Source organism: Rhinolophus sinicus, linkage group LG02, assembly GCF_036562045.2.
Source record: "Rhinolophus sinicus isolate RSC01 linkage group LG02, ASM3656204v1, whole genome shotgun sequence".
Classification (NCBI taxonomy): Eukaryota; Metazoa; Chordata; class Mammalia; order Chiroptera; family Rhinolophidae; genus Rhinolophus; species Rhinolophus sinicus.
The window spans coordinates 194,207,878-194,228,598 of record NC_133752.1 but is presented as its reverse complement, the minus strand read 5'-3'; the positions used below and the strand labels follow the sequence as shown (position 1 = coordinate 194,228,598).

The 20,721-nt window shown below is 47.2% G+C and overlaps 1 protein-coding gene across 1 annotated transcript in view; it reads right to left on the bottom strand.

The window, feature by feature from the left end:
* Nucleotides 1-17,061: 17,061 nt before the first annotated feature.
* The window catches only part of EP300 (EP300 lysine acetyltransferase), a 73,086-nt gene continuing 69,426 nt past the window's right edge, over nt 17,062-20,721 (bottom strand). The window contains exons 30-31 of the mRNA XM_019734493.2: nt 19,594-19,875; nt 17,062-19,409 (exon numbers count right to left, since the gene is read on the bottom strand). Coding sequence (XP_019590052.2) covers nt 17,208-19,409; nt 19,594-19,875 — 2,484 coding nt within the window. The 3' untranslated portion in view covers nt 17,062-17,207. The remainder of the gene's footprint in view (nt 19,410-19,593; nt 19,876-20,721) is intronic.

Below are 20,721 nucleotides of genomic sequence, written 5' to 3'. Positions count from 1 at the left end.
AGGAAAAGCCGGTGCCGCGCTCGCCCGCGCCCCTTCTCCCCTGAGGGCGGGGAAGCCATGGTCACTTGTGGGACTTGTAGTTCCCCGGTGGGCGAGTGTGAAGGGGGCGTTGCTATAGCGACATGAAAATCGCTGAGTGCGGGTCCTGCGTGAGGTTTTCATCTCTTTACGCCAGGCTCTTCCCTTCACCCAGACCCCATTCTTCATTAAGGAATTCTGAGCACCTGCAATAGTCAGGTGGGACAATTGTCCCTAGTCTTGGCTCCATTATCCCTTGTCTATCCCTGGTCCTCAGACTGTTTCAGGCTCAGGAATAACCTCGCATTCTTCCTGATTAGAAATGTAAAGTGCTCGTGGGCGGGATGCCTAGCAGACTCATTTCCAATTCAGGCAGAAACTGGAATACTCTTACGCCCAGTGCTATAAATGTCCCGCATGTTCAAAATCCTGCAACACTGTCCCAACATCACCATCTCTCAAGTAAAGCTTTGAATATGAGGCCCTCTGTCTCATTCCTTGGGATTTTCCACAACCTCTTTACACACTTATATGGAGCTTTACAAACATCTCAAATCCAGGTATGTCCTTAAACCTTTGAAAGATGAGGAGACTGGCTCTTGGGGTTTAGATCACATAGGATTGAAATTTAAGATTTAATCCAAGTTCTTTCCCTATGCTATGCTGTGCTCTGATTAATTGAAAATCTAAATGTAATAAGTGGAGGCTGAATATATGTTAAATATATTTCTAAATTTGAGGTCCGTCACATAGATGTGAAAGTCTTCCTTGATTTTTTTCCTTCAACCTTTTCTACCTTCAGCCCCATATCCGTGCTATCAACAAGTACTGTCGCTTCTCCCTCTGGAATATATGCTCATCCTTCCACCACTACCACCCTAATACAAGGCACCAACAACAGCCCTCCAGCTGGTCTCCTTGTCTGAACCTTCACCTTCTTTAATGCACACAGGTGATCTTTTAAGGCCATAAACTGGATCATGTTCATTCTCTTGCTTAAAACCCCTAATAACTCCCCCTTGCACTTTGAATAAAATCCAATCACTCCACCAGACCTTGAATGACCTGGCCCCAGCTTTCTCTCCAACTGCCTCTTGTTGCACCCTCTCCGCATGTTCGCTTTATCCATTCACTCACCTTTCCTTCCTGTTCTTGATTGCCAAGCGCCAAGCTTGAGTTGGCCTCAGGGCCTTAGTACTCGCTGTTCCATTTGTGTGGAAAATTCCATGGCTCTTCTCATGGATGGCTCTTCATTGTTCAGATTTCAGATCAAAGTCACCTCCTCAGGGACCTTATTTAAAGCAGCTGTTCCCTTCCTTCACTCTGTATCCCTTTACCCATTTTACAGTAACACTTGTTTCTGTCTGAAATTATCTTGTTCATTTGTTCACTTGTTTATTGTCTATCTGGAATGTAAGTCCCATTAGGGCAAGACCAGTCTGTCTTGTTCTCTATTGTATTTCCAGAGCCAAGGACAGAGCCTCACATACACTAGGTGCTTAATGACTGAAGAACTAGATAAGACTTCACGGATTACAACAGGCAGCTTTTAATAAAAAATTAAAGTATAATTGACAATATATTAGTTTCAGGTGTACAACAAAGTGATTTGACATTTATATACCTTATGAAGTGATCACCAAGTTAAGTCCAGTACCCATCTGACACCACACGAAGTTATAATTGACTGTATTCCCTATGATGTATATTACATCCCCGCGACATTTATTTTGTAACCAGAAGTTTGTACCTCTCAATCCCCTTCACCTTTTTTGTCCTCCCTGCCATTGCACTCCCCCTCTGACAGCCATCAGTTTGTTCTCTGTATCTGAATTTCTTTCTGTTTTGTTTTATTTTTTAGATTCCACATGTAAGCCACATCGTATGGTATTTGTCTTTCTCCATCTGACAATAGGCTGCTTCTCCAAGGCAAGGCACTAGATTGGGTAGCTTCTTATTCTGACCCTTGGGAACTGTTTTGTTTTACCACTGACAGGGGTCCAGGCCCAGTTCTTCCAGCTGGAGACCTAGGCTTTCCTCCTCTGCCCCTCAGCGTCCTCATCAAGTAAACGGGATTAAGTTAACCTCATTGAACTTGAAAAATTCCATGATTTCAAAGTGCAATGAATGAGTCAAGATTGAACATCAAAGGTGATAAACAGAAGGAATCTAGGTTTTAATCTGTAAAATGGGAATAATAGCACCACATCATTGGGTTGTTGTGAGGGTTAGAAATAATAAATGAGCAGTGCCTGCCACATACTGGGCACAGTGAATGGAGTTATTATCATCCTATTAGACATAGAATGGCAGCAACTGGAAGAGTAAACCAGCCCAGAAGAAATACTTTTATGGGTTGTTTAATCTTTAAATTTTTATAAAAGCACAACCATGGATCTCACAGGCAGAGAATCTGCTCATGGCAAATCATCTTATTCATCCAATATTTATTTAGTGCCTACTGTGCATCAGGTACCATGCTGGGCTCTAAGAAGACACAGGTGGCTATTTCTGTCCTCATGGACTTTACTTCCTCCTACAGGAAGACAGTGAAAACAAACAGCTAGTTCCAACTGAGAAGGAACTTAGCAGGGCACTGGGCTGGAGAAACGGGAAAGGGAGCGCCTGGGTAGGGGATCTTTCCAGAAGGCCCGCTACATAAGAAACAAACATCCTTGACTTGCAGGATGGGAATGAGCCAGTTAGGAAAAGAGGGAAAGGGCATTCCAGGCAGATACAGAATTTAGGGAGGAGGTAAATAGCTCCGGTTGGTAGGAGAATATTATGGGAAACCTTTGAAGGTTTTAAGCAGAGGAGTGAATTAATTCGATTATGTTTTCGTAGATCACTCTGGCTGCTGTGTGGAGAAGGGAGTGGAGGTGGGTTAAGAGAGGCAGCAGGGAAACCAATTTGGAAGACTCTCGTAAAAAGATCCAGGAGAAAAATGATGGTGGCTTGGACCAGGGCAGACTCAGAGGGCATGCAGAAAAGTAGAAAGATTTGAGAAATACGTTGGAGGCAGTAATTAAATGTATGGAGTGGGTTTGGAAGAGGGAGGAATCCAGAATGACTCCAAGTAAATGTGTCAGATGGGTAGACGGCGGGACTTTGTTCTGTAATGCATAGAAACTGTGTGAGAAATGAATGAGTTTGGGTGGTTGAAGAGAAGGAATTGAGAATTCTGCTTAGTCTACAGCCATACCACCCTGAATACACCTGATCTCGGAAGCATTCTGCTTACTCTGAGATGCCTCCCAGAGGGCAAGGAGGCAGTTGGAGCTCATCAGAGAGCCCTGAGTGGAGATCTAAATCTTGCAATTTTGGGCATCTTCCCTTTAAGATAGAATGAGAGTCCCTAAATCCATCTTCTCTGTGATGTATTCTTTTTCACATCTCCATGCATATATCACCAACAGTAAACAAGGCAGAAACCTGAGCTTTCCAGTTTTGTAATATTTCAACAAAAGAAACAGAAGTACCAGACTTTGGGGGAGGGGAAGCAGTAGAGTTGGGGATTCCAGTGACAGGAACTGTTAGCACAAGTTGAAATGGCGGTTAATTAGGAATTTAGTTGAAATATCTTATTTAGCACAGGTTGCTAAGCAATAGTGACCACCTGGAACGGTGTGGTCCTTCCTTCTGCCTTTGATCTCCTGGGCTTGGGTCTTATGCTGTAGCCAAGGTACCCTTTTTGGTTGGTCTGAGCCATGCCTCTGCACAGCAACCTCATATACACCTCTCATTTCAGAGCCTTCTCTCTGTGAGTCACTGTCCCTCTCTCTGGGATCATTGATCTCTCTCGCTCACTACTGAATCATCCCCAATAGCAACATGAATGTGCTCGTGTCACCCATACTATACAAATAAATCCCTTGAGCCCACCTCCTCTGTCCCCTGCCATTGTGCTATTCCACACCCCCCAATCTCTTGAAGGACTTGTCTGCACACACTACCTCTACTTCTGCTTCTCCATGTGTCCTTACGCTCCACCAAAACTGCTTTGTCACGTTCACATACAGCTTCTCTGATGTACAGCCATGCCTCTCTTCTCTCAGCAGCATTTGGCCTAAGTGATGACGCCATCCTTCCCGAAACACTGTCCTTTCTTGGGCCCCTTTTGGTTTTCCTCCTGACTCTGGCCGATCCTCTCCCCTTTGAAGGGACTTCGTCTGCTACCTGAATTCTTTTTTATTTTATTTTCCCTTCCCTTCCCTTTCCTTTACTTCCCTTCCCTTCCCTTCCCTTCTCTTTTATTTCTTCTACCTGAATTCTAAGTATTGGCTGGTGTTCTTCAGGGCTCTGTCCTGGGCCCTTTTCTCTTTTCTTCTTACCATAAGTGACGTCTTTCATTTTCAGTGCTGTAAATGCCATTTGTATGCCCCACATTTACATCTCCAGCCTATGTATTTGTTCTCTGAGCTCCAGAGCCATATATCCATCCGTAGAGATGACAACATGACATTGCATCATAAACCACAAAACAACACTTTAACCCTTTACCTCAAACCGATTTCACTTCTAATTTGCCCTATTTCAGCGCATAGCACTACCAACTACTCAGCAACTTCCTCTTGATTCCTCCCTCTCCACCTCTCACTTTCAGTGCAGCAGCAAATCCCTTTGTTTCTCCAAAGCCTCCCTCGAATATTTCTACTTCCTTCAATCCCTACTGTCACCACCTAAATCCAGACCGCCATCCTCCTCCCCCGGATTCCGCTGAAGCTTCCAGCTGATCTCCTCTCTTACCCAGTCCCATGCATTGAATCAGTGATTTGCAGGCTGGGCGCTCTTTTCCACACCACATCACTCACTTCTGTCTGGCCTTCCCCCAATTATTTCAGAAGACCTTTGGGGAGTGGGGCAGGCTGATTCAAGTTGAGGTTAGAGTTAGGGAAGGGCCAGATAAGAATTATTCATTCAAATAACTTACTGCGTGCCCACTGTGCTCTGGGCACTCCCGGATACAGCAGTGTTCAGGAGGACAGCACAGTTCCTGCCCTCACGGAGCTTCTGTTTCATAAGGATCCATAGGAAAGGGGACCAATGCTTTCAGGCCCAAATAACCGGCAGGCAATGTGCTAACTGCTTTGACATCGGGCCTGCCATCTATTACCCTGGGCAGGTCTCAGTTTGCCTCTTCTGCAAAATGGGCTGATAACTGGTAGCTCCTGACCCTGGCGCTCCCTTAGTACGGGGTGGGGTGCAGGCCAAAGTCAGAATCTCGCTCCTACCTCACTCACCCCACCCCATCCCCAGCCCCATCATTGCCAACCCCCGCCCGGAGGGGCGGGGCCCGACGGTCACGTGGCGGGGCAGTGCCTAAGGGTTCCGAACTCCAACCGCCAGCCGCCCCGCCCCGCCCCGCGGTCCGCTCCTGGCGCGTGGCCAGCCGGGCGCCCCGCCCCTGCCCCTGCCCCTCGGTTGGAAGGCTGAAGACCCTGCCGGTGCGAACCCGGCCAGAACGGGGAGGAGCGCCGGGCGGGCTCACCCGAACTGCTGGACAGCGGGGTCCAGTCTGGGGGTCCTCAGTGACTGCCGTGTAGGAGGGAGGCGCTGGGGTGCGTAGTGGGCGGCGAGACTGGAGAACTATTGAGTGGGGGCTAGCAGAGCTGGGACGCCCGTCCCGGAGTTGTGCCCAGTGGTGGGAAGGGGGACAGGGAGACCCCCTTTTGTCTTAGTTATTCTGAGATGAGGGGTGGCGCTCGGTCAGAGCAATTAACACAGTGCCTGGACGGAGCGACCCCTCAAAGTATCCTGGCCCTGATTGCAACCACAGCGCGGGCAGGCACTAGAAAAGGGAGTGATTGATACCTGGGTTGACCAAGGGTAACTGCCATTATTAAGCACCTAGGCTGGCCTGGCGCGGTCACCACCCCTTCCTTCCCGCAGTGGCAGCCGAGGGATACAGGGCACAAGCATGTGTCTTAGGATAGCGAAAGAGGCAGAGCTGGGATGCCAACCTGGGACCTTTAACTTGACTCTTGGCCCACAGCTCTAGGCTGAGGAAAACTTGCAGTGCTTCGAAAATTGGGAAGGGTTTGATGAATGGAGATAACTGCTTGAGCTCTGCCCTACTTCTCCGTTAAGACCTTGGAAAGACGTTTGATCTTTTATAGGCCACGCTTTCCTCCTCCGTAAAAATGGCTGCACTTAGGAAAACTAAGAACTAATAGATAAGAAGGACTCTGCAAGATGTAAAGCACTTTTAATAACGTTGTCATAGACAATGCCTCACAATTAACTCACCAAGTAAAGCGTCTTTATTAATAGCCACCTTTTACAGATGAGGAAATTGTGTCCTAGGGAGGTTGATGAGATCAGTAAAGGGACAGACCATTCCTGTTGAATAATTCAAAGGTTTTTCAGGGTAACTGCCTTGGATGAGCATAAAGCTCCAAAACTCAACCATCCTGTGACCTCATCCCCTAAGCTCCTAGCTACCAGTTTAAAACAACACTTTTACTGGATCTGCTTGCCCCTCCCCAACTACCACCAACCGTATCCCAGCAACCCAGATCACCAGGACACAGCAGTTTTAATTATTATTACTTTTTGATGTTTCTTCACGGTTTGGGCTGGACCAAGTATGAGAAGTCCGTTAGGCGAAGTCAAAACTGGGAGGTAGTTGGCTGGGGGGTGGTTGAATTCTGAAAATTCCAACTGTGTGCTTTGGGTTTTCTAAGTCACAATTATTTTGAGGGCATTGGTGGTAAATAATAATTTTTGTCCTTTTTATTGACAGGTCCACCTTCTAGGAAATTATTGGAAGGAACATGAGAAATGTAAGTAGGGATTTTGAAGTATCAGTTAAAGGAACCGAAATGGTTTTTTATGGAATAATAGCATTTAACTTGGTGGTACCATTTCTGGATATATAAAGTTAATTGGCGGTGCCTATCAAATGCCCATTTGAGGAGTGTGTTAACTAATGCATGCAGAGATATTACACAGATGACAGCCTGTCATCACAAACGCTGACAAATAGACCACGAGTTGTTATGTTTTTCAGTCCCTATAGGCCTGTGAAAAGGAAGAGGGGCCAAGTGTTTCCTAATGTCCGTGATGTGTGCCAGGTGTGCTTTGTGCTGTTTTCACCTATCCTGTAACCTCATTTATCCCCACAACAAACTTAAAGGCAGGAGTTCATATCTTTTTTAGAGACAAGGAGCTGAAGCTTAGGAAAAAAAGTAAACCAGCCCTATTGGTGCTGAAAAAACTTTTCACTGAACTAGTCTGCACATTGTTGATCCAGGTTCAGAGTCCACAAATATTTAATGAACATCAACTTATGCCAGGTGCTTTTGAGTATTTTATTTAATCCTCATGACAACCCACCATGCCTTTTTTTCCTTTCAGCTGATCACCTTGAAACTAATTAGCGAGCCTTAAAAATATAGCCCACTCCCTCATACAGCACAGGAGATGAGCATTTGTAAGTCCATGGTAGTGATAGAGCCCCTTTCTAAACACGATGGAGTGCTGTGGGGATACCGACAACAGCAATTCCTTTAATACACTCCTGACATCACAAAGAGTGGGTGTCGTGTGGGGCGGCCTGCGGGGTCTCAGCTCCCGCTCCCCACACAAGAACGCAGGACATGGTGAGGCCAAAAAGGAACACCCACGGAGCCATAGGTAGGGGAGTCATACCACTATAGTCTCACTGGAGGCTGGATTCACATGACGTGCGACCTGCTGTCCGCTTTTCTGCCAACCGACCGACTCTCCTTGACTCCCCTCGACTCTCTTCGACTCTACTCCCCAACGCAGCCGCGGCAATTAGTGGCCAATGGCTCAAGGGTTACAGCTGACGGCCAACTAGCCAGAACCGATGGCCATCTACTACCCGAGTCAGCACCTCCCCACGTGAGGCCGAGAGCCTGGAAACTGCTCTCTGGGGCTCTGTCCCCATAGTTACTTACGAAAAAACGTGGTGGGAATTGCAATGTGGCCAGCAAGAAAGGGGATTCGTAGATTGTGAAAAGGCCTTTAGATGCTTAAATCTGAGCATCCAGGGAAGTAGTGACAGAGGTGGCCTTCAGTCTGAACTTCCCTCCAACCAACATCAACAATGCTGATTTTTTTTAAAAAAAGGTTTTATTGGGGAAGGGAAACAGGACTTTATTGGGACACAGTGTGTATTTCTAGGACTTTTTCTTGGGGAACAGTGGTGTGTTTTCCCCAGGATTCTCATCAGCTCCATCCAAGTCAGGTTATTGTCCTTTCACTCTTAGTTGTGGAGGGCGCAGCTCAGCTCCAGGTCCAGTCGCCATTGTTAGTTGCAGGGGGCACAGCCCACTATCCCTTGCGGGAGTCAAACCAGCAACCCTATGGTTGAGAGGACGCGCTCCAACCAAATGAGCCACCCGGGAGCTCGGCGGCAGCTCATTGACTTCATTCTAGTTGTGGAAGGCGCAGCTCGCTGGCCCATGTGGGAATCGAAACCGGCAGCCCTGTTGCCCAGAGCTCGCGCTCTAACCAACTGAGCCACCCGTGTGCCCAAGATTTTTAAAAAAGTAGAAATCTGATCAGGTTATTTGTTTTTCTGCCTTTGGTGGAAAGGCCTTTGTACAGTCAGGAAGCAGATTGTTGGTTGCCTGGGGGTGGAGTGGGGAGCAGCTATTGACTGCAATCAGACAGACAGGAGGGATCTTTTTGGGGTGATGAAATCTAAAACTGGATTGTGGTGATGGTCTCACAACTCTGTAAATTTAAATTTAAAATCATTGAATTGTGCACATAAAAGAGATGTATTTTATGGGATGTACATCATATCTCAATAAAAAGTTAAAAAATAAAGAAAACCCCTTTGGGTACCCCATCTCTTAGCCAGTCAGGGCCCTGCAATCTCAGAAATTGTCCACTTTCCAGCCTCTCCCAGCATACCCAGCGTGCTCCCTGAGCTGTTCAGAGCTGGTGACAGGTCTTTGGATAAAGGCTCAGTTGTTTCGGTGCCTTTGCACGTGCTGCCCCTCTGCCTGGGCTTTCTGTCCTTTCCTTGTCTGCTTGGAGAAAACTTACTCTCTTCCTTTAAGACTCAGCTTCCCACCTCCTCTGCTGGGAAGCTTTCCCTGACTTTTCCAAGCAAAATCAAGTGTCATTGCTGTTATTTTTATTTATTTATTTATTTATTTATTTATTTATTTATTTATTTATTTATTTATTTTAAGATTTTATTGGGGAAGGGGAACAGGACTTTATTGGGGAACAGTGTGTACTTCCAGGACTTTTTTCCAAGTTAAGTTGTTATCCTTTCAATCTCAGTTGTGGAGGGCACAGCTCAGCTCCAGGTCCAGTTGCTGTTGCTAGTTGCAGGGGGTGCAGTCCACCATCCCTTGCGGGAGTTGAACCCACAACCTTGTGGTTGAGAGGACACGCTCCAACCAACTGAGCCATCTGGGAGCTCAGCGGCGGCAGCTCAGCTCAAGGTGCCATGTTCAATCTTAGTTGCAGGGGGCGCTGCCCACCATCCCTTGCGGGACTCGAGGAATTGAACTGGCAGCCTTGTGGTTGAAAGCCCGCGCTCCAACTGAGCCATCCGGGAGCTCAGTGGCAGCTCAGCTCAAGGTGCCATGTTCAATCTTTAGTTGCAGGGGGCGCTGCCTACCATTCCTTGCGGGACTTGAGGAATCGAACTGGCAACCCTGTGGTTGAGAGCCCACTGGCCCATGTGGGAATCGAACTGGCAGCCTTCGGAGTTAGGAGCACGGAGCTCTAACCGCCTGAGCCACCGGGCCGGCCCAAAACCCATATTTAAAATATTTTATATCATACAAGATCTATGTGAGGAAAACTACAAACCTCTGACGAAAGATATTCAAGAAGAATTAATTAAATGGAGAGATATTCCATGTTCATGGAGAAGACTCAATATTGTCAAGATGTCAGTTCTTCCCAACTTGATCTATAGATTCAATTCAGTCCTAATCAGAGTCTCAGAATAAAATCCATCCATTTAAAATCTACAATTCAATGTTTTTTGTTTTGTTTGTTTGTTTGTTTTTTGTAAGGAGGATGTTTCTCACAGTGGCCCATGCAGGGATCAAACCAGCAACCTTGATGTTATTAGCACCGCGTTCTAACCACCTGAGCTAACCGGCCACCCCAATTTGATGGGTTTGATAGATAGATAAAGTTGTGTAACCACTACCAGAATCATTTCCATCACCCCCAAAAGCTTATTTGTGCCTCTTCCCTACTCTATTCCGCCTGGAAACCTCTAATCTCCTGTCACTAGATTATGACATTGTCTAGAATTTCGTGCAGTATTTAGTCTTTTGCATCTGGCTTCTTTCACTTAGTGTAACACTTTTGAGATGTATCCATCTCATCTTTATCAATAGTTTGTTCCTTTTGATTGCAGAGTAATAACGCACCATACTGGATGTATCACAGATTGGTTATACATTCATCATGCTGGCATCTGCAAAACCTCTGATTCCAGAGGAGTGATGCCCCAGCCGGTGAGGACCCTCCCTACACAGATGGATACGTCCACAGGCTGTCACCAGCTCCGTGATTTCCAGACAGCCCTGCTACCTTGTACCTAGCACAGGAGGAGAAGCCAACGGGCATTTTCTTAGACACTGTCTCCTCTACTCCGTCAGATGCTCCGAGAGGTAAGCCTGCTGCTCCAGATGAGGGTCACTGTAGGATGGAGGAATTTGTGTCCTTCCACCACTAATTCCCTATGTAACCTCGGGCAAGTTCTTTATCTTCCAGCATCTCAGTTTTCCCAAGTGTAAAACTGGAGTAGTAATAGCACTTACCTTGCTGGGATTTTGTGAGTATTAAATGAGATGATGTATGTAAAGAGCTTAGCAGTGCTGGCAGGTGGCAAGTTCTCAAGACCTTACAACTGTTATTATACTATTATTGACCAAAGTCGCACAGCTAGTAGTGGTAGAACCAGGATTGAAGCCAGTCCACAGGGTTGAAACAAATGAAAAACAGGAAAAGCACCAGTTAGTGCCAAGGGTTCTGGAGAGCATTAAAACAGGGCCTCGTGCTAGAGGGCTACACTGTGGCTACTTCCGCTCCAGGTGGAGGAACTTTGAAGAGGGGATACTTTAGCAGGGAGCCGCATGATCAGCAGCTCATTATGCAATGGTCAGGGGCAAGGTAGGGCCAGCGAGAGTGCACACACCTTGAGGCTTGAGGTGCTGGAGGCAGGCCAGTGTGGCACCAGGGTGTGATGGGTGAGCAGGAATGTGGTACTGCACGCAGCGGGGCAGTGTGTGACCAGCACCCATACGGGCCGAGAGCAAGTGCTCTGTAAGTTGAAGGGAAAGCAGTCTGTGGGCCAGTGGTCAGGGCAGCTTTCTGGAAGGAGAGGGTCTTGAGCTACTGTCGAGTGCGTTCTTCGTGGCCCTGGCCCTGTGCTAAGCACCGTGGGTGGCTGCAGCTTGAACTGGAAAGGACACTTGCAGAGAAGCTGGGGGGTTACCTCGGGAAGGCCCGCTGGCCCCCCAGACAGATTCCTACCAGGGAACTCTGACCCGTAGAAAGTCAGCTGTCGTCCTTGGCCTGCATCTCTGTCGGCAGGCTCAGAAACCCAGGTCAGCACGACGAGGGCACTTTCTGTTCTCCAGGCCCCGCACGAGATAAGCAAGGGTGCTGTGGCTGATGGAACCAAAGCTCGTTTATGAATTTACCTGGAGAAGTAGATCACTGAGTGCACTCCTTTGGGTGGCCCCAGATTATCATTGGGCCATTGCTGGGAGATCTGGGAGATCTGGGAATTGCACAGTGGGAGTGGGTTGGCAGTGAGGGTCCTTAAGCTCTGAGAGCCTGAAGACCTGTGGGCATGTATGGGCCGCCCCTTTGTCAGGGCTGGATTGGTTTGAGCTGGCTCTGTCATAGCAGGCTGGGTGGAACCAAGTTTCCTCTTTCTCTGCTATCTGTGCTGAAGCCCTTCTTCTAAGTGTTAAGCACATCAGTGGGGGACGCCACTGTAGACTGGGGAACTGCTGTTTCTTTGTGGTGACTTTGTATCTTTGAGCTGAGGGCATTCACCTTCACGTTTTCCTTTATCCCTCTGAGTGGTTGGGAGAACCTTAACATCCCCCTTTCCAACCTCCCCCCCCACCACTGACATTGACCTCACAAGAACCCCAGATTATTCACTTATAAAATGACGGTTACCAGTCTACTTCAGGGAAAGCTAGCTACGTGGCCATTGCAATGTAAATTAAGTAAAACTAAACAAAAATTCATTCCCCAGTTGCACAGGCCACCTTTGAAGTGCTCAGTGCCACGTGTGGCTAGTGGCTCTGTATTGGACAGTGCGGATCTAGAGTTTCCGTCATCACAGAATGTCCTATCTAGAGAGTTCAAGGAAATGACGTGTAGAAAGCACAGCGCATGGCATGGAGTTCGACAGGTGGGTGCTGGGATTGGCCTGGGGGTGGGGGAGGCTGGAGAAGATGTGGCCTCCGGCCAGGAGGGTTGTCTAGGTGAGGTAAGATGGACGTGTGCTTATGAATCAGCCCAACATCAGATCACGGTGGACCAGAAGGGCCTGTGTGAATTGAGGTCCCTTCTAGTGTCACTGAAGCTTGAGGAGGACAGAGAAGGAGACGCGTGTGTGCTGGAGGTTGGGGTAGGGGTAGGCTCCATGGAGAGGCTTCATTCTTTTTAATGGCTGAATCATATTCCATTGTGTGGATATCATTCATCAGTTGGACATTTGAGTCATTTATGTCAACAGTCTGAATAATGCTGCTGTGAACACTTGGGTACAAGTTTTTCAGTGAACATGGTTTCAGTTCTCTTGGGTACAAACCAAGGAATGGAACTGCTAGATCACATGGGAACTCTGTGTAACTATTTTTATGTAACGGACAAATTTTATTGGGGTAAATTTTCTGCAGTGTGCAAATTATTCTTACAAATATGTAACTTTTCAGAGGAACAGCTACAATTTTCCAAAGTGGCTGCACAATTTTACATAACCACCAGCACTGTATGAGGGTTCCAGTTTCTCCACATCTTTACCAGCACTTGTCTCTTTTTGATTTTAGCCACCTTGGTGGGTGTGCAATGGGATCTCATTGTACTTTTGATAATTTGCATTTCCCTAATGATTAGTCATGATGAGCATCTTTTCATGTGCTTATTGGCTATTTGTATATCATTTTTGGAGAAATATCAATTTAAATCCTTTGCCTATTTTTTCATTGGGTTGTCTTTTGCTTGTTGAGTGTCAGAGTGTCTATATAGCCTGGATACACAAGACCCTTATCCAACATGATTTGCAAATATAGTACCCCATTCTGTGGGTTGTCTGCACTTTCCTAATAGTGTCCTTTGTTGCACAAAAGCTTTTCATTTTGATGTCTATTTTTGTTGTTGCTTGTGCTTTTGGTGTCATAAGTAACCATTGCCTACCTAACTCAAGGTCATGAAGATTTATAGTTATGTTTCCATCTAAGATTTTTATAGTTTTAGGTCTTACATTTAGGTTTATGACTATTTTGAGTTAATTTTTGATTTGGTGTTAGAGGTCCAACTTCATTCCTTTGAATGTGGATCTCTAGTGTTCAGCACCATTTGTTGAAAAGACTGTTCTTTGTCCATTGAGTTGTCTTGGCACCCTTATCAAAAATCAATTGACCATAAATATATGGGTTCATTTCTGGACTCTATTCCATTGATCTAAATGTCTGTCTTTTTGCCACTACTATAGTCTTGATTATTGTAGCTTTGTAGGCTTGCACGTCCTTTGTTTTGAAATTGGGAAGTGTGTCCTTCAAATTTATACTTTCTTTTCAGGATTATTTTGGCTATTTTGGTTCCTTTGCATTTCCGTATGCATTTTAGGATCAGCATGTCAATTTCTGCTAAAAAAAAGCCAGCAGATATTTTGATAGGGATTGCATTGAATTTCTAGGTCAATTTGGGGAGTAGTACTTTCTTAACATTAGGTCCAGGTCATCCCATCCATGAATGTCTTTCCATTTATTTAGGTCTTTAATTTTTTCAGTGATGTTTTGTTTTCAGTGTACAAGTTTGCATTTCCTTTGTTAAATTAATCCTCAGCATTTCTTTTTGATGCTGGCCTATGTGCTCTTTCAACTAAGGTGACCTCATCATGAATATAACATTCCAGGAAACCGTCTTTCTGGAGATCAGATTCTTTGGTTGTAAAAGATGCCTGGAGAGCTTATTATCCCACCGTCTTTCAGTTTTTAGTTTTCAGTTTGAATTTGCTTGGAACAGGATCCCTGTGTCATATGTATCAGTTAATTTGCAGCCATCACTAGGGCTTCTGTACAGTAAGGAGATAAAGGATATTGAGAAGAAAAGCTTCGGAGCCCAACAGAACTTGGACTTTCTGGTAAGCCTTTTACCGACTGTGTGGTAAATTTGCCTCCACACTGTGGTCTTGAGCAAGTTATTTCACCTGAGCTGCAGTTCTCTCATTTCAGTATGGGCTGTTTGTGGGGATTCAGTAAGTAAGCAAAGTCAACGAGAGCACCCAAAATACTGCCAGCCTCCATTGGGTGAATTCCCTAGATTGACATGCTGGCAACAGCCCAGTTGGAGACTTGTGGCTCCTCTTAGCTCTTCCCAGCTTTTCATTGTGATAATTTTCAAATACACAGAAACATTGAAATCACATTGTTGAATTTCTGACTCTAAAATAATCGTATCTTCCCCATTCCTAGCACGACCTCTGTCCAGCTTGGGAAAGGACAGCTCCCCCCCCCCCCATTTAATTATGTTATTTCTGCCCCCATTTCCCTACAACATTGCAGTGAAATGTGGTCTAACACTTCAATCCAGCTGTCTTTAGCCAGAGGCTAGAGCTAAGCTAGCTGGAAACTTACTGCTTGGAAATGGGTTACAATTCTAAATATTTCCCTTTTGGGGGCTCAGATCAATCCTGGGCCCCTAGTAACAGGGAGCAAAATGGGGGTCTTTCTGTAACAGGCACTCGCCATCTTCTATAGTCTAGTCTCAGCCAAGGGGATCTGAACAGGATCGAACAGGATCTAATTCTTCACTCTTTTGGGTGTCCTTCTTTGCTCCTCTTTTTCCCCTTTTTCTCCCCTCCAAGATCCAGTTTCGATACTGTTTCCAGTTTTCCCAATTCCTAGCAGTCAGGTTTGTCCCCTGCTCCCTGGATCTTATTCCCTGCTTACAGCACTTAACTTGTTCTATTTCATCTCATTTAAGCATTATTCTGCCTTTTCTGGATCTGGGCTGCATTCTGTCCACGTACGCTGTCTGGGTGCTGCCATGTCTGCTGGACCACTGGCCTGAGGCAGGTGGATGTTTGATAACATTTTCGGGGGTCAGGATAGGGGGGTTGCTCTATTAATACTGAGTGTGCCTATTAGGATATTGGTTATTTTTGTTGAGACAATGTAAAATAGGAGTTTGAATGAAGCTACTTGTGGATTTTTTCTTTAGCCCTTAGCAGACTCAGTGTAAAGCTCTAAGACAAAAACAAGACTGGCCACGTGATTCCAAAGCAGTTTACTAACAGTCTTCCAATTTTTCAACCTCTCCATTGTTTTAACACCTAGCATAGTACTGGACTCACTCCGATTCATCTCTTAGCCGCCCAGGTTTTATGTCCATGTATTTTTCTTTTCCTACTACCTCATCCCCACCTCCCCGACTTCTAGGCTGGAGTGGGAGAGAGAATAGGGCTGTATCGGTGCCCTAGCTTTCAGTGCTGCTTTTTCAAGGAGCTGCTGTGACTTAGGGAGATACGATCCCTGAGCCGCTCCTTTTCATCCCTGTCAGATGAGGGTGAGTGGAAGACCATGAGGTCATCCACAGGCGTCCATGGAAGAAAGTCCCGTTATCAAGATGTTCAAGGCTTATTAATATCAATTCAAATTGATAAAATTGACATTTGGTTGTTACTTGCAGTGTTTTCCCCATGAACTTTGGACTTTACTTACCAAAGTCCATTTGTGAATTTACTTTATATAACAGGGAGGCTGTAAGCTAGTGCTTTTGCTTTTTTCTCTGAGTTCTACCCATCAGGAACTTAAATTGGCACCTTCTAAGACAAAGATGTGACGGCAAGAAGTGAAACAAAGTCATCTGTCTGTCTCACACAGTTTATTTAACAATAGGTAATAAGAAATCAAATTTAACAGTCTATACAGTGATCCAAAGTTCATATTTATAAGTAATCAACTTTAATTGCATGATTTACAACAGTTGAGGGTTTTTGCTTTCTATTTTCAAGTTTTACAGAAAGTGTGTGTGTGTGTGTGTGTGTGTATGTGTGTGTGTGTGTTTTGTGGGGGCAGGGTAAGGAGGTTAAGAAAGCAAGCCAAGAAGAAACCCCAGGGACATTTTGCAAGTTAAAATCATCCCACTGGAATAGTTTCTTACCCTCTTTTTAATTTTTTCCTGTTAGATGTAAAAATAACGAAAAAAATTCTTTCGAGAAACAGAACCACAATATATATAATACATCAATTTGGCAGCTGCCCCTGTATATTTTGAAAAAGTCATTTTTCTTTCTACATGTACAAATTATTTTAATACTTGAAGTTTTTACGCTCAGACTTACGGAATAGAAAATTTTCTGGAGCACAAAAGTTGACTTGAGGGGAGGAGAGGAAATTTTTTTTTTTTTTTTTTACATTTTTAAAAGAATGAACATCTTTGCACCCAGAGAAAAAAAATTGGTATTTTAATATATATTTATATATATTTATATATATAGAATGTAATTTTAAAGTAACATTAACCCCTTTAGTCCTCTGGTTTTAGAAATGTTCTTTTTTTTAACTCTTCCATAAAGTGAGGAAAATAGGGAAAAATGTCAACCATCTGCACCAGTAAATAATAACTATTAATATTACATATTTTCATTAATTTAAAAAAAATAATAAAACCTATTGGAGGTGCAAGGCAGGAGCATGTGGGTGGCTTCACAGACCTCAGCCCCCTCCCAGTGCACACTTGAACCACACACACAAGGGGAAAAACGGCTGGTGGTAACCAGCCATAACAAAAATATATTCTTTGTATTCTATCATCCCTCAGGTTCGCCTTGCATGTTTGCTTTAACCACAAACAGCTACTGCACAGTTCTTATGTCTTCCAAGGAAAATTGTCTTTTATGCTAAGAAAGATTCAAAAAAATTGTTTTCAGTACAAAACAGTCTTGTTAAGAGAAAATAATTTTTTTGCTCCCAAAATACTACAAGGTGTCTCTAGTGTATGTCTAGTGTACTCTGTGAGAGGTTTGAATTCAAGTCTGAGTTATCGGTGCTGAGTCCCAGGTCCGTGGCGCTTGCACCATGGAGGTTTGCCATGCCTGGATTGCTAGTGAGCTGAGAAAGCATCGAATTCTGGTCCGGGCTGGCAAAGTGCCCTTGTTCCATGGGGTTGGCCTGGGCAGCTACCAGTCCCGGATGTGGAGAACTGGTCTGTGGGGAGACGTGGTGTGGAGAAGGCTGAGGTTGCATCCTTGGGGAAGGGCTGGAGTGGGGGGGCTGAGACTGCGGCCGTGGAGAAGGGACAGGTTGGGGAGAACGCACTTGATTGGAGAGAGAAGAAGGAATCTGCTGGCCTTGTAGGTGTGGGGACTGAGCCTGATTTGGGAGCATATGCTGCTGGGGGCTCATGGGGTTGGGCTGAGCAGGGGACCCCATTTGTTGCTGAAGGAGTCGCTGCTGATAGGCCTGAAGACTAGCTCCTGCCTCTGCTCCCAGGGCCTGGGGGAGCTGGCCCATCTGTCCCATGTTCCCTTGTTGCATCTGCTGCATGTGGTGCTGCATCCGCTGCTGCTGCGGCTGTGGCGGCGGGTAGCCAACTCCCTGGGGCTGCTGGAACTGGCTGTGGTTGGCCAGCCCGGGGCCAATCCCTGCTCCCTGCTGCTGCTGCTGCTGCTGCTGCTGCTGCATCATCTGCTGGCGCCTCAAGATGTCTCGGAACTGTGAAGGCATGGTGCTGTGGTTCATGTTCATCTGCTGGGCCTGCGGGCTCATGCCGCCCATGGCCGGCTGCAGCTGCTGCTGCGCTTGCTGCTGGGGCAGGCCGGCCCTCTGCACGCCCGGCTGCAGGGCACTCATGTTTTGCATGGCCTGACCGGAGTGGACCCCCTGCTGGCCCGGCATGGCAGGGGGCTGCAGCCCTGGCTGGCCCTGGGGCATGCCTGGCTGCCCGGGGAGGGGCTGCGGATTCGAGTTGGCGTACTTGGCAGCTCGCTGCTTGATGAATGCAGCCAACAGCTGGGGGTTGGCATGAAGGATACTAAGCACCTGTTGCTGCTGCAGGGGCGAGCTGGGAGACCTGAGAGTCCGCAAAAGATTCTGTAAGGCTTGTTGAGACACAGTGCCTGGTTTCAGAGGGCTCACACCTACCTGGCCCAATCCTGGCTGGGGAGCCATGTTCAAGGGCTGACCATGCTGGGCCACTGACATCATGGCTGGCCTCGGCATCCCGGACTGCAGTTGCTGGGGCTGAGGCAATCCCCCTTGGGCCCATGGTGGCTGCTGCTGCATCCCGGTGGGCCCCATCCCTGGCTCCAAGTGCCCACTGGGACCTCTGGCCATGGGAGGTGGGTTCATACCCATGGGGGCCATTGGAGCCATCTGGGGCATCTGGTGCTGGATTGGCCTTTGAAAGATTTGCACATGGGCCATCTGGCGCTGCGTTTCCGCTGCCCTCTGAATCTGCATTGCCATTTCCACTGCTGCAGGTGGGGGCCCCGGAAGGGGTGGCTGAGCAGTCTGAGGGGGGGTTGGAGGGGTCACCTGGCCTGCTGCCTTACCCTGGGACACAGGGCCAGCAGCTTGAGTCCTGGACAAGTAGGGCGGCATGCTGTTGGGAGGGGTGGGCTGGGGCTGGGAGGGGGGCTGGGGCTGGGGCGTCTGCGGGGTGCTGGGCTGCTGGCTGGTCGGTGTGGTTGGAGTGGCAGGGGTCGGGGAGGGCAGGCCCTGCTGCTGGCCCACCACACCGGCCCGCTGCATGCTGGCCATCCGTCTGCGGAGCATCTGGGCCTGCTGGAGCCGGTGCTGCAGTTGCTGCTGCCGGAGCTTTTGCTTGATGTTCAGGCAGAAGGGCACAGGGCACTTGTTCTCCTGGCAGTGCTTGGCGTGGTAGCAGCACAGGGCAATGAGCTGCTTGCAGATGGGGCAGCCGCCATTGGTTTTCCGCTTGCAGCCCTTGGTGTGCTGCACGACGCGCTTCATCTTCTGGCAGGACGGCAGCGAGCAGTTGGCGTTGCGGCACTGGCAGGCGTGCACCAGGGACTGGATGCAGCGCTGGATGCTCAGGCGGCGGGAGTCTCCCGGGCTCTGGGTGGCTGCGGCCTGCTGGTTGTTGCTCTCATCATCTAAACCAAGACCCAGCTTCTCCATTTTGTGGTCATGGGTTTTAGTGTTATAGCAGGTGATACACAAATCATAATCCTGGGGGAGGAGAACACAGGTGCAGGTCAACTCTCCAAGACTCAAGGCATTCAAAAGCACTTCACATGCTCTGCTGGGCTCCAACGCCGTTTAAGAGAAGCCCCTACAGCGCTACCGCTCACATACTGGGCCAGGCCCCACCCACCTCCGTCCCTCACTCGCCACGGGCCCACCCTGTGCCTACCTCACACACAGTGCAGTGCCAGCGCGTCTCCACGTGGTGCTTGCACTCGTTGCAGGTGTAGACAAAGCGGTCCTGGCTCTGGGTGTGCAGCTCCACCAGCATGCACATGGTGGACCACTGGGCTCTTCGGAGGGACGAGAACTCCAGGTGCTTGTCCCTTGCGAGGGTGAGAAAGGCATCCCGCCCATCCATCAGATCACAGGGGATGAGGGGGTCAGGGTCAACGATGGGAGGCAGGGAGTTGGCAGCAGGGCCAGCGATGAGGCGGATCACAAAGAAAACCTGCAAAAAACACACGCTCATCCGGGCTCTGGGACTAGGGCACTGCTAGGTGCAGGACCAACCACAGCGGACAGGTGAGCTGGACTGGACGGACGCCCGTGAGGCTGATGAAGCCTGAGTTAGTTTTACAACTGCAAGGTTAAGTGATACAGCCCTTCTTCCTGCTTCACACATCTCTGGTCTCCTCTCTGAGACTATCTACAACAGGCTAAAATCCACAGCTTAGCTTTTCTACTTCATTCAATAAGCCCTTCAAAATAAGAAGGGTCTAGGTCAGGTACAGCTCCGGTACAGGACATTTTGCCTCAGAGGTGTGCTATAAGATGCAATCCATGGTTTAATCTGAATCTAATTAAAGGAAACAAGTCAGACAAATCCAAATTGAGGAACATCCTACAAAACAATTGGCCTATACTATTTATGAAAAATGTCCATGTCATGAAAGAAAATAAGGCCAGGAACTGAGACATTGCAGCTCAACACATAATCCTTAACTGGAACATATATAAGGACCAGACATTAGATGATGACTCTGGGCTAAGTCCCTGAGTAAGAAAACAGTTTGACCGTACAAAGAATGTCTTCTTTATTTCTTAGAAGACATACTTCTAAGCATGTCTTTTTAATCCATGCTTTGGATAAAAAAAAAAAAAAGCAAAATGTTAACAATTGCTGATTAAGTGAAGGGGGCGGAAGGCGGGCTCTCTATGCAACTTTCCCGTAAGTTTGAAAAACAAGAACAAAAAACACACAAATGTTGGTGGAGGTGCGAAAGATAAAAATCCCAAAACCACCTTATTCCTTGCTGTAGAAGCAGGTATTTTGCTCATTGATCTTTGAAAACAC